General features: G+C 40.4%; 1 protein-coding gene across 2 annotated transcripts; it reads left to right on the forward strand.

Moving 5' to 3' along the window:
- The first annotated feature begins 6 nt into the window (after nucleotides 1-6).
- Nucleotides 7-12654, forward strand: MASTL (microtubule associated serine/threonine kinase like). Of its 2 annotated transcripts, XM_019616302.1 has the most exons (10): nucleotides 7-448; nucleotides 1811-2860; nucleotides 3495-3632; nucleotides 4727-4866; nucleotides 6106-6194; nucleotides 6901-7007; nucleotides 7270-7405; nucleotides 8050-8222; nucleotides 9359-10564; nucleotides 12226-12654. In XM_019616302.1, the coding sequence occupies exons 2-10, from the start codon at nucleotides 2690-2692 to the stop codon at nucleotides 12637-12639; spliced, it is 2574 nt and encodes an 857-aa protein (XP_019471847.1). In that variant the 5' UTR covers nucleotides 7-448; nucleotides 1811-2689; the 3' UTR covers nucleotides 12640-12654. The 2 variants fall into 2 exon arrangements, with proteins under 2 accessions (XP_019471847.1, XP_019471848.1); XM_019616303.2 differs by lacking the exons at nucleotides 7-448; nucleotides 1811-2860 and adding an exon at nucleotides 2921-2987.
- The last annotated feature ends 442 nt before the right edge of the window (nucleotides 12655-13096 follow it).

The following is a 13096-nucleotide window of genomic DNA, read 5'->3' on the forward strand; positions in this document are numbered from 1 at the left end:
GTCCGGGCTGAGCCTGCTGCTCGCGCGGGAACAGAAAGCGGCGAGGCCGGAGGGAGTGGTTTGAGATCGAAGGCTCCATCTAAGCCTCCTATACCAGCATGTCTGTTAGACAGATTCTTCCAGCATCAATAACCTAAATGCTGTTATTCACGTTCAGTTACCATGTAATCTAAATGATAGAATGGGCATATATACCTGCACATAGCAGAAATTGGTCTTTGATATTCATCCCTTCTCCTCGCTTTCAGCTGTCTTTCCATGTGCCCAAAAATTACTTTTGGATGTTTATTATCATTTTCTTTCTTTCACCTGACTGCTGTTCTTCACTGTTGTTCCTTTCTTCACCAAAAACATCAGTTTACACAGATCCAAATCAGCACAGCCTTCGCACATCTCCCTGCTGCCTTCCACAAGCACCAACACGATCACCACAATGTGGGTCAGCCAGGTAATTTGGCAGAATCTTCACACAGCAGTACAAAAAGGCAATTAGCATCGCTCGGGATCCACCCAGTGAAGTTTTCCACACCGCTGATGTTGCATCAAAGCATTGTGCTGATGGACTGCCTGGTTACACAACCTGATCTGTGAGTGCAATGCCACCGAAAGGCTGTCCTTCCTGCCGTCAGTTGTGCTTTTCTGCTTAAACTGCTGCTGACAAAAGGCAACAGCTGAACTAATGCTGAAGAGTTAAATGAGAAACAGCCATTGATAAGCTTATATACAACATTATTTCCTACACTGGCACATTAAATTAACAAGCAAGACTTCCACTGGCAGTGTCAGATTCTAAGCGAAGTATGTACCTTAAAACAAAACAGAAGTCTGATGACACTGTCTTACTGAGTTACTGAAGACCATAGGTCTGCACTGACCTCTAGAGAAATGGCTCTCTGCTAACATAGAGACAGCAGCAAGGCAATGATAACTGGTTGAAATGAATTATTGACAGCAATGTATATAGAAAAGCAAGATAAAAACAACAGGATGAGGGATATTAAAAATAAAGACCAGGAGAACAGCTGAGAGCTGTAAAACTGGTAAACACTGAGGGCCCTAAAACTGAGAGCCTCCACTGGAGGCCTCCACTCTAATCGGGCTGTATCACAGATGGTTTGTCACAAGGCCATGGTTTGATAACAGGAAGATAGTAACAAGGTTACTTACATGGCATATGCCATTCCCCTTCCTGCTGTTGCAACAGGAAAATGCAGACTGTAGCTGTAGAGATACACAAACTGAATAAAGAAAACACACAGCAACCTGGCCTAAGACAAATGGAGGCTGAAGTAAGAAATAGAGGGGCAAAAGTTCATAGAATCATAGAACCACAGCATGGCTTGGGATGGAACAGACCTTACAGCCCACCCCATTCCAAGCCCCTGCCAGAGGTATGGCTGCCATCCACTAGGGTGTCCCATCCAACCTGGCCATGAACACTTCCAGGGATGGGGCATTCACAGCTTGTCTGAGCAACCTGTTCCAGCCCCTCACCACCCCAAGAGAAGATTTTTCTCCCAACATCTAATCTAAATGGTCTATCTTTCAGTAAAAAATCTTTCAGTTTCCTTTTTGCCCTATCAGGCCACATACAAAGTTGACCTCTCTCCTCTTCATAACCTCTCTTTATGTTCTGGAAGGCTTCAGTGAGGTCTCCCTGCAGCCTTCTCTTTTCTAGGCTGAATAAGCCAGCTCCCTCAGCCATTTTTCACAGGAGAGGTGCTCCAGCCCTCTGATCATCTTCGTGGCCCTCTGATCACCTTCACAGCCTTCCTCTGGACCCACTCCAACAACTCTGTGTCTTTAACAGATCACATCACACTAGTTCCCGATCACAAGAGCTACACAGAAAGCAGTTTTTCAACCCCAATCCAGAAGAATCCGAGCCTGGCTATGTAATCCTCGACCTTGCTACTTTTAAGTATACAGGTAGGGGAAGACGTGCATGAAGCATACCTGAAAATGAGTACATGGGACCAAAATCAGTCCTTTCTTCCTAAATATTACCCTCCCATTCCTTCATGTGTCACACTGCATTCTATTAAATTCCTCAACCTTCAGGCATCCCACAGAAGCACAGAGGCTGCAAGTATCAACCTTTTGAGCAAGAAATCTGGATGGCCAATTCTTAGCTAGTCAGTCAGAACAACAGCAGCATCTTCTGCAACGTCATCACCAGTTATCACTAAAAAAATGAACTCCTCCACACAAAAGGCTGTTTTTAGCTGCTGTAGATGACAGAGGGAGTAAACGATCAGGGAATGTTTCCAGTCAGGCCAGGGAAGCCACGAGGAGGAGCTGCGGTGTAGCAGAAATGACAGGATGTCATCAACCCAAAGCACGGGCACTGGGGCAGCACTCACACACTGGGAAAGCACACTGTGGTGAGCTTCATGCCACTTCTGTCAACAATAACCACTCAGTTCTGCGTGGTTACGCACAGAAATTGTGTAAGCCTTCAAGAAGCAGACACCACCACCAGGCCGGACGGCAGCCTAGCACAGCCGCAGCACCACCATAAGCGCCTGGGCACGGCCACACCCACCGCCCGCCATCACAGCCCGCTCCCCAACGGCCTTAACGGTCGCAAGGTCTCGCGAGAGCGCCGCCTTTCCCTGCGCGGCGCCCGTGACGTCACGGGGCGGAGCACCGCTTTGAACTGGCGCGGGGCGCGGGGCCGCGGCGCGATATGGGCACGGTGGAGCCGCGGTCGGATGAGGGCGGCGCTGCCGGCCCGAGGCGTATCGAGGTGCCCCGGCCACCTTCTATCGAGGAGTTCACCATCGTGAAGCCTATCAGCCGCGGCGCCTTTGGGAAGGTGTACCTGGGCCGTAAGGCGGGCCGGCTGTACGCCGTGAAGGTGAGGGCGTGGGGCGGGGCCGCTGCAACTCTATCAGCTCTGGGCGCTGTGCGCATCCGGAGCGGGGATGGCGGGGGGCTGCGGCCGGGTTCGGAGGTGGCGTGAAAAGGCTGTGCGAGGCTGTCAGGTAAACACTGGCGTTCAAAGCTGTATGCGCTTATATGGCTTTGTTGTGAGCGCTGCCACCTCTGGAGCTTTGTGTAAGTCCTTGATCCTAACGCCACGCAGCTGAGGGGTTGTTTACTGCTGTAAAAGGTGCTGAATGTTTTTACAGTTGTGGCCGGGTAGCTGTGTGCCCAGCTTTCAAGTTGTGTTGTGTGTAGAGCAGGTAAATCAAACTGACTTCAGCATCACCAGAACACAGGTGCTGGAGGTTGGTGAGCTTCCATGAGTGTGCAGTGTGTGCTAACTGTCTGTCAGCTGTGCATGGCTGTGATCAAGTGAAAAGGGGTTTCCAATAATCCGTGATTTAGGATCTCCTTGTTACATAGAGTTCTGTTCCTAAAACTATTATATATATAATATGTAACATGCATGCAAGTTTACATTATAGAGATGGGTGAAGTGCAACTGTGGGTTGTGTGCCTAGGAAAAGAATGTATATCTGCTGTTTTCTTTTCTCCTCCTTCTTCAGGTGATGAAAAAAGCAGACATGATCAATAAGAATATGGTTCACCAGGTCCAGGCAGAGAGGGATGCATTGGCTCTCAGCAAAAGTCCTTTTATTGTGCACTTATACTACTCGCTTCAGTCAGCCAATAATGTCTATCTGGTGAGTAACTGAGTGGCGGGGGTCTTCCATTACAGCGCTGAAAATGGAGTGTGAAACTTTATTAATGCCTGAAAATAGGGAAGTCTTTTCTGGTAGCTAACCTGTTTTAGGAAGATGTAGAATTTTTTGGGAAACAAAAGAAGAAATCATTCTGTTCAAACAGAGAAGAAGTGTTGTTGAACAGATTCTGAGGCTCACTAATGTGGAAGTCTGTTATTTGTTGCCTGCCCTCAAAATGCATTAAGGCCTGGGTGGTGAGAGGGTAAGTGGGTGGCAGAAAGAAGCACTGGTCAGTGTGGAGTTCTATGGAGCAGAGTTTGAGCATGGCTTTGTCACCTGCCTCTACATAGAAAGAGCATGGTTTCAGGTTGCCTGCTAAAGGCCTGGCACATCTGGTTTGCTGTAGGCACATAGAGTGTGCTGAAGTGCTGGGGCTGATCCATACTCTTACAGTACAGTTTGTGTATAAAAGGTATTCCTTTTTGGGTTCTGTTAATCACTGCTCATCAAGTAGATGCCTGAATCATCTCTACATGCATTAATATGTTGTATGTTAATATCTTAATACTGATGAGGCTCCTTGACAAAAAGATATATATTTTTTTGCCATTGAAAAATGTTACATGCGTGTAATAATATGGTTTTATGTGTTTTTTTTAGTGTGCATTTTTTTTAACTGCTTTCACATATAAAGTGCTCTCACTCTATCCTATGTTTCTGTAAATTTACCATAATTTCATAAGGCTTGGGTCAGAATTTCATGTTGTACAAACACTTGCAAAATGAAATCATTTAGATACTTGTTTTTGAACAAATCAAAATGTCAGTGGTTGCTTTCAGGCCTTGAATTTCACAGAAGAGTGTAACAATTCATTTTTTATGATATACGAATTTTTGAAGGCTGACATGCTTAATATCCACTTTCATTTATTTTATACAAGTGAAAAGCATTGTGTGGGAAAACGAAGTAAGCTACCACAAGGAAGCTTCTGCAATCTTTTACTCTTTGAAATGATATTTTCTTCCATGTAAAAGCTTTTTGACTTACAAATTTGAAATGCATTTTAAGTTACCTTAAAATCTTTGAATGGCAGGTGATGGAGTACCTTATTGGTGGTGATGTCAAATCTCTTCTCCATATTTATGGATATTTTGATGAAGAAATGGCTGTCAAGTATATTTCTGAGGCAGCGCTGGCTCTTGACTATCTTCACAGACATGGGATAATCCACAGGTAAAACCTACTTTCCTATTATAAAAAATGACTTGGTAGCTTAGGGTCTTTTTTTTTTTTTTTTAGCCTTCTTGGAATTTACATTTCATGAAACAAATTTATTTGCCTTAATCATGTACTTGCTATATGGCCTTTACTAAGGACCATAGGTGTTCACGATGCCTGTATGTTTTATTTATTAGGTAACATTATGTGTGCATCTTATGCCCAGACTTGTAGCATGCCACCTGTAGGTCAGTTCTTTGTAAAGTACGTATGAAAGGACAGCAATCCACTGCTCTTTGGGCAGTGTATGGGATTACTGGCTTGTGTTGTCTCTGGTGGGTTTCTGGCTGACATCACATACCTATCTTCTTTGTTAGCTAAGTACTGGTGTGCAGAACAGGCTGATTCTGCATCCAGACTGCTATTTTCTGTTCACTAAAGGGAAAACCATTTATTGATCATAAAGAAATCATGATTATTTTGGGAGAACTTCTGCAAAGCAGCTATAACTGGGTGGAGCACAGTTGGGTTTTTGCAGGCAAGAACTTAATTTCATTGGATTTTGTCTCCAGCTCCCCCACAAATACCAACAGCCATTCCATAGTAACAGCTACCCATTTGATAGTTTCCAGAAGCTCTTTTTGCATTTGTGTGCTGCAACAATGTTATGAAGCACCAAAAATAAAATATATCCATATAAGTTAGCAGAAAAACATACACTGCTTTCCTCTTCCCTTCCTCTCCCAGGAAGTGCTGTACGAACATGGCTGTTAAATGAGTGCAAGTTCCAGAATCCTCTGGATACTGTGAGCAGAGTAGCAGGACAATGAGATGTTCACTACTCTAATGAGTGTGTTCTATGCTGCTCGTAGCAGCACTACAAAGAACACACATGAACTCTTTTTAGTTGAAGTTTGCTTATCATGCTTGTTCTCACGTCTAGCAGCTGCACATTAGTAAATTTTGTGGAGTAGTACTCAAGAGCACTTATTAAACCCTCCATATCATAGAATGTGCAAGTTGTGATGTGCGTGGTGATGTTACAAGGCTCAAGATGTCTGTACAGCATCTAGATTGGTCTGACTGTTTTGGTGTATTTCTCCAACTGGAATCTTCTGTTGTAGCGAGAGACCGTACTACTGACAATCAGCATTATTGCTTGTTGTTTTGGACTGTATGTTTCTATTCAGGTAGTTTCCATAATGTTGTCCAGTTATTTATCTTTTTGCTGACTGCAACTGTTCATGTCTTCAGGGATCTGAAGCCAGACAATATGCTCATTTCTAATCAGGGCCACATAAAGCTGACGGATTTTGGGCTTTCCAGAGTTACTCTGAATAGAGGTAAGAGTTACCCATGTCTTACTTCCTAGAATCATAGAATAGTTTGTGTTGGAAGGGAGCTTTAAGATCACCTGTTTCCAACTGCTCTGCTATAGGCAGGGACACCTCCCTCTAGACCTCTAGGTTACTCAAAGCCCCATCCAGCCCTATCCATGTTTTTTTGGACATGCCTCAGTATTTTTTGAATGCTTTACTTCCTTAGAACAGACAGCTTTCATTTAAATAAGCCCAAATACTGCACTAGTACCTGATTTCTATAAAGTACTGATTAAGTGCCTGCTAGCAAGGTAGCTGTTCTGTGCTCCGCACTTTCAATGCTTTCAAAGCATACATCTTTATTCTTTGGGGCAGGATGTGTGGAAAAATGAGTTATTTCTCTTAAAGGAAATGAATTTCAAAGTTTATTGTGAAATCTTGCAAGGGAATTTGAAGAGTAAATAAGTAATTATTTTTCTTATTGTGCCTCTGCTCATTTCTATTTTTCACTGCATGTTTTTCTGTCTTTGTGTATATTAATTTCCATCTTGAACTGGGACCTTCCCCACATAAATTGAAGGGTGCAAGAGCAGGGTGAAGATGTGAACTTAAGCCTAACAAAAGATAAATCTCTACTTTAGCATCTGAACATGCTGTTTTCAAGTAGCATAAAGGTATAGCTGAATAGTCACCCTGAACTTTACCTGCTTCCTTTTAAATGTGTTTGTAGACATTAACATGATAGATATCCTTACTACACCATCGATGGCAAAGCCAAAACATGACTACTCACGTACTCCAGGACAACTGTTGTCTCTTATCAGCTCTCTGGGTTTTGTAAGTAATTTCTACTGTTGTTTTTTTTTTTTAAGTACCTGGTTATTTTATTCTTCTTATCTTTAGTAGGAATTATAAGGCTATTCTTACACTCCTTCTGACAGCATTTCCAAATGACTGCCAATTCTGATTTAAGGAAAAAAAAAAAAAGTTATGGTCTACCTCCAGTGCAAATTTAATAATGTGTGAAGTTACAATCCGTATCTCAGGTTCTTTGTTCAGGCTCTGTTAATTTCTGTGTATGCTTCTTCCTGCCTGGTAGTATACTCCTGTTGGAATGAAAATGCCAATCAATCCCAATTCAGGTGGAACATCTGATAGTCTGCATGAAGTGATTTCACCCTTACCTATGATTGAAAAGGAAAACACTCCTCTTTCAACTAAATTATTCAAAACAGGTGAGTATACAAAACCTTGTACTGAGTAATACGCTTCTCTGTACCATTGACCTTCTGTTTTATATATTTTTTGAATGTTATGAATAGCTTGAACCCACTGGATAAAAGTTGTTTACAGTCTTGCTGTTTATCATTATTCCAATACTTCAGCACTGACACTCTTTCAGCTAAATTCCTAATGTAGTGTTTGGATTTCTTTTGAGTGAATAACTACTGAATTTGAAATTACTCTTTAGGGTTTTACAGAAATAGTATCAGCTTTTATAGTCCCACTGAAAATGGTTAATATAGCAATATGTGCTTTCATTTAAATTGTCTGATTTTTCTAATCAGAAATGCAAAAGAAAGTAATTATGTTAGTATTAATAATGTTGCTTTTAAGCTCTTGGCAAGTGCCCACCTCAGGGAGAGGAAAAAAAAATGTTTATTTACTATGCAGAAAAGGATATGATAAATTGATATCACACAGCTTCCCATAACTTCCTTCAATGTGAAAGCTTGGCCTAATGTGAAGCCTGTTAATATAATATATGCTGCACGTATGGATCAACATTTGGATTTTTATTTTTGATTTATTACTTAAAAATATATGCATGTATACACATGCCTACATTTATCTGTCTAAATCTTTTTTCTCTCTCAAGGTCTGGATACTTCTCCATTAACTCCTGTTATGCCCATGAGGAATTTAACTCCTGCTCGGCTTCAGTCAAGGGAAAGGTTTGGTACCTCCACTGCCAGTAGTCAGTCTCATATGTATTTGTCCAGTATGGAATCAGAATGCTGCAGCAGCCCTAGGTGGGAGAAAGATGTAGAGGTCAGGACTGTTTCATTTTTCTACTATAAATTAAAATTAGCTTGCACTTCTGCATGCATGATTGCGGGTATCTTTATTTCCTTCTCCCAGTTATTTCAGATTTAGAGAGAGACCTTCTTACTGGACAAAGAACAGAGATTGTAATTGTTGTTGAACAGGAATTTTGAATCAGCCTAGTGGTATTTATTGTCATCCTCAGACAAATGGTAATTTTGTGAAACATGCAGAGAAAGCAAATGTCATTTACCTGCTGCAGAGCAGCAGAAGAAGGCAACGTTGGTTTGTCTCTGTTCTTTATAAGGTGTTCAGTGCCGAAGCTTTCTGGGAGCTGAACTTATCCCTGCAGTTCTGTTAGCTCAGTGTGCAGACTGAAGAATTTCTTCAGAAGTCAGAACTTGGAGAAGGAAAAAAAAACCCAAAAGCATAGAAAAGAATCCCATCAATGTTTCAGTCTGTTACCACTTGTAGTACTGAGGAGTTCTGTACCAACTGGTCCAGCCAGTGGTTAGTCATAGCTGGTATAAAATCCTTTCTTATTTTAGACTGTTAGTGAAATGTTGCTCTTCTGTTTGGTCACTTGCTGCAATTCTGACACAAGGCAAAGAATTATGCATTGTTTAAAACATTTTTTTTTTCTGTCCGTTTCTTAAGGCCTTGTTTCTGTGTTATCAAAACAAGAGCAGTGTTGCCTTTTCCTTTCATCTCTAGAGTAAAACGTTGCATAGAGAAGTCAGGATAGTATAGTAGGGTTCCTTGGTTTTGGTGGTGGTTGTGGTGTTTTTATTAACTGGAAACTTCTGTAGCTTCTTAACATAAAATTGTTGCAAGTAAAACAACTTTAACCACAATTTCTTCATCCTTACACTTCTAAAATTACCACTTTTTCTTCTGTATTATTGCAAACATTTTTCTTGTTAAAGTCTAATTATCAAAACTGCCCCCTAATTTACTTCTTGGATTTTTTTGAACATAGTATGTATTCCTTTTTATCACTACTGGTGATTTTAAAGAATAAGTAATGCTTGCAACTTGCAGTTTTCCACTGAAGTAGAAATAAGATGTTTTCAAGGACACATTTCTGTAATGCTGTAATTTTATTTTTCTCGATACTCAAAACATAATGTGCTCATTTGCAGCAAACTGAAGATGAGATATGTTCTACTACGGGCACAAGTAACAGCAGGCCTTCCAAAGGAGAATTACGAAATAGCAAAGATCCTAAAGTTCTTAAAAAAGAACTAGAGTCTGCTATTTCTCCCATCAGTAGCAATGATTCTGGTAGCAGGCAGAAGCTCGGAACCGAACGTTCTGAAATAACAGACACTCCAGTGACTACACTGGATATGAAGGGAGTAGTAAGAAAATGCCTCTCAGAAAACAAGATCTGGGAAGAAAAAGTCATTGTAAATAGAGAGATGACCAGTGAGATGTCAGAAACTGCCAGTTCCCAACAATCACCTTTGTTCCTGAAAGATCCAGTCAAGCCAATCAAAGAAGAAGAAAGTTTTGAAAAGCCAGGTGTAAAAAGAAGCTTTGAACTTGTTGATACGAGTCCTTGTCAGGAATTTAACTATGTTAAAAAAACAAATGCAGATTATAAACGTGGCTGTCGGATCTCAGAATTTTCAGCAAGCAAAAGTACGGGTTTGACAACTGAAATTCAATCCTTAATGCTTTGTGGTGAGACCTGCGAAAGCAAAGAAGATATGAGATGTATTGATAGGCAACAAACAGAAAAAACAGTTGTTCCAGTTGTAGCCAAAAATCTTTTGTGTGATCTGGATGCAGATCACGAAAAGGACAAAAGAGAGTACATGAACTCAAGTCTTTTGTGCGCCGATGATGAAAAACCTTTAGGAGCCCTGAGTGCAGATTCTGACCTTTCGTTTCCTGAAATGTCTGTTCCAGAAAGCCATTTAGAAAAGCAGCTCCTAGATTTGGACAAAGGTGTTAAAGACCTCTCCTTTGAGGAACCTAAAGCAGAAGACTTGCTAACAGCGTCACCCAACTGCCAAGATGCTTCACGAAACGGAGGGGAAGCAGATGTTGTTCAGAACTGCAGGATGCTATGTTGTGAGCAGGATAATCATCAAAAACACACTGAAGAAACTTACCCTGAAGCCGTATCATCTCCTTCTGAAAAGATTATGGAAACAGTTAATCTCTTCAGAAAAAATAATGTTGTTTTTCGAAGTTACAATAGTCCAATTAATATATCTAATGCATCAGATCCATGTAGCATGGCTTCTTTAGACGTAATGGATCTTTCACCTGCTTGTAGTGGCTCTTACCCAACAGCTATTACTCCATTACAGAAAGGAAGACCATACAGAGCCTATCAGGTATACAAGGGGACATGGGATCTGTGCGTTGGACACTACTGACCTGAAATTTTTCTTTCAGGTGTTATTTAGGAAAACTTGGAGTAGCTTGAAGTAGTCTGTCAAGTGTAACTCTTGCTGGCAAGCTTTCACTTACTGAATTTGTGTGGCCAACACTTTCTGTAAGAGCTTAGGAGTAGATATATGTTCCCTGACTTGCCTATAGTTCAACTTGTTGTCTGCCTCCCTCTGAGAAATCCTTTGCTGTTACAGCAAGCTGGTGAAGAAAACCTGTGATATTTTCTCATCTCTCTTTCTCAGAGCAGTGTAGTGTGTCCTATGAGCTATTCTAGCTTTTCTAATGTAATGGGATGTCTTTGACTTTCTTGTTGCACATCAACCAAGGCAGTCAGGAAATGCTGTTATAGCAAATAGTAATTGCTATTGTGCTTGCTGCTTTTTTCATCATAGGAAAATGGATTTACTGTCAAGTAACAATTAGAAGCATATTATTAAAGACTTATGCAAACAGTAACACCTGGTATGGATGATAACACTTTTCTTTTGACTGTTAATCCAATTGATTGTAAATAAAAATCTTAATGTTTTACAGTCAGTTAGAGCCTCGGAAATGTGGGAAAAGTAAACATATGTCAGTTTGCATTTCCTGATCTATTTTGGTACAGCTTTACAGATCTTTTCTAATTCCTTAAGCAGTTGGGAGTATTTAAAGACTCCTGACAGAGCTACAAAGCCATTTGTTGGCATTGTGTTGAATGAAGTGGTGTACCAAAAGCAGACATTCCGAATGGTGTTTTGGGGAAGGACTCTCTTCCTTCTGATGTCTGGATTGCTTGCTTCTGTTTCAGCATAAGACTGTTAATTTACTATGGAACTTGTGTTCAGATGAAATATTCAGTGTACTGTGTGCTTCATTTGAGAAATAAATGACTGGTGTTATATTTCTGTAGCTTGCATAGCAAAATTTCTTTTAAACTTGTGTTACTTTCTGTAACTTCATTGCTAAATGATTACTACTAAAACAGAAAGAAGGTAGATTTTGTAGCCCAACCATATGTTAAAGTTATAATTAATTGATCTCTATTGTATTGAAAACAAAGCTGGGAACAAAACTATACCAGATAGATTAGAATCAAGAGGATATTGAAAAGTGTAGAATAAGAGTCTCTGTAAAAATACTTCAGTGATCTCTCTAGACCTTAACTGGAAATCTTTCACCACAGTCAGCATTACAGGCTCACAAGGAAACCCCACAGATGTGTATTTCCTTCAAATTACATCCCAAATGACTTTCACTAGGTTTGTGTAGCTGTAAGTAGCCACCAAGTCTAACCTGAGGAGAACTTCATCTGCAAGCATTGTGTGTCACATAGTGTGTGGGTTAAAGAATGAATGACTAATTCAGCATGTTTTGAGTACAAATGGTATGTAATAAATTGTGTTATTTTAGGTATTTGAGATGCTTGTTTTTCATTAGCTAGTGTAAAGAACTGTGGGGTAAAATTGGAGGTTTTGACTATGTATTTGGTAATTTTTTTTTTTCAGATTAAAATTTAAGAGGAGTTTAATTTTGAAACATTATTTTGATTTGACACTGGAAAAGAACTTGGAGTTGAGAAGTTTGGTTTGACTCAATTGTTTTTTTTGTTGCTTACTTGAAGACACCTTGTCAGGGGGATGCTGGCACGCCATACAGGACCCCAAAGAGTGTAAGAAGAGGAGCTGCTCCAATGGAAGGAGAACGCATCCTGGGGACTCCAGACTATTTGGCACCTGAGCTGCTTTTGACAAAGCCTCATGGTAAGACGAACTATGGAGTTTGTAAATGCTTAGAAATAGAGATAAGTTACCTTTTAAATGTGCTTAGAGCCCTGAGCTCCTCAAGTAGGGCAGAAATTCTTTTTGGCTTCTGCCTGCACTCATGGCTGCTTGCCTTAGCAGCTCCCTCCATTTACTTTTTCACAAGGCTTAGGCTCTCTGGTGTAGTCTCACTTGTTAACCTAATGCACTGGGAACAGTGCTTAGGCAGCCCGAGACTTTCCTGTTGCTTGGGAATCACAAATTGCTCGTTGTAAGTATCCATAAGGATTCATTAAAAAAAAATAAAATCAATAGGAAAGGATCGAGCTTACAGTTCTCAGTGTATTCCACATCTGTTGATACTGAAGTGTTGCATGCAGGAAGATAAGTTTATAAAGCTGCATTAAAACTAGTTATTCTTGAACTGAGTGACTTGAATTGATATTTCTCACAGGATCCTTAATAAAACTGGACAGTAACCATCAAATACTTATTGAGAATACTATAATAAAATGAAACAACACAACATTAAAGCATATAAACTTATTTGACTCTAATCCTGAGCTCTGCTGACATCAACAAAAAGTCCAACGTTTTCCTGTTAATTTTCATTAACAGGTCATTAACAACAAAAGTCAGTGTACCCCTTGTTTTTTGAAATAACATGTAACTATAAATACAACTTTTAGGTTTTTATAAGTTTACTTTATATACTATATAGTCTTAGGGGGA

This window comes from Meleagris gallopavo, chromosome 6 (assembly GCF_000146605.3).
Source record: "Meleagris gallopavo isolate NT-WF06-2002-E0010 breed Aviagen turkey brand Nicholas breeding stock chromosome 6, Turkey_5.1, whole genome shotgun sequence".
Classification (NCBI taxonomy): Eukaryota; Metazoa; Chordata; class Aves; order Galliformes; family Phasianidae; genus Meleagris; species Meleagris gallopavo.

Excerpts from the sequence above, each read along its gene's own strand:
- MASTL (XM_019616302.1), top strand. The coding sequence starts at position 2,690 with ATGGGCACGGTGGAGCCGCGGTCGGATGAGGGCGGCGCTGCCGGCCCG. Across the intron at positions 3,633-4,726 it reads CAGCCAATAATGTCTATCTG|GTGATGGAGTACCTTATTGG; the intron begins GTGAGTAACTGA and ends TTTGAATGGCAG. Across the intron at positions 7,406-8,049 it reads AACTAAATTATTCAAAACAG|GTCTGGATACTTCTCCATTA; the intron begins GTGAGTATACAA and ends TTCTCTCTCAAG.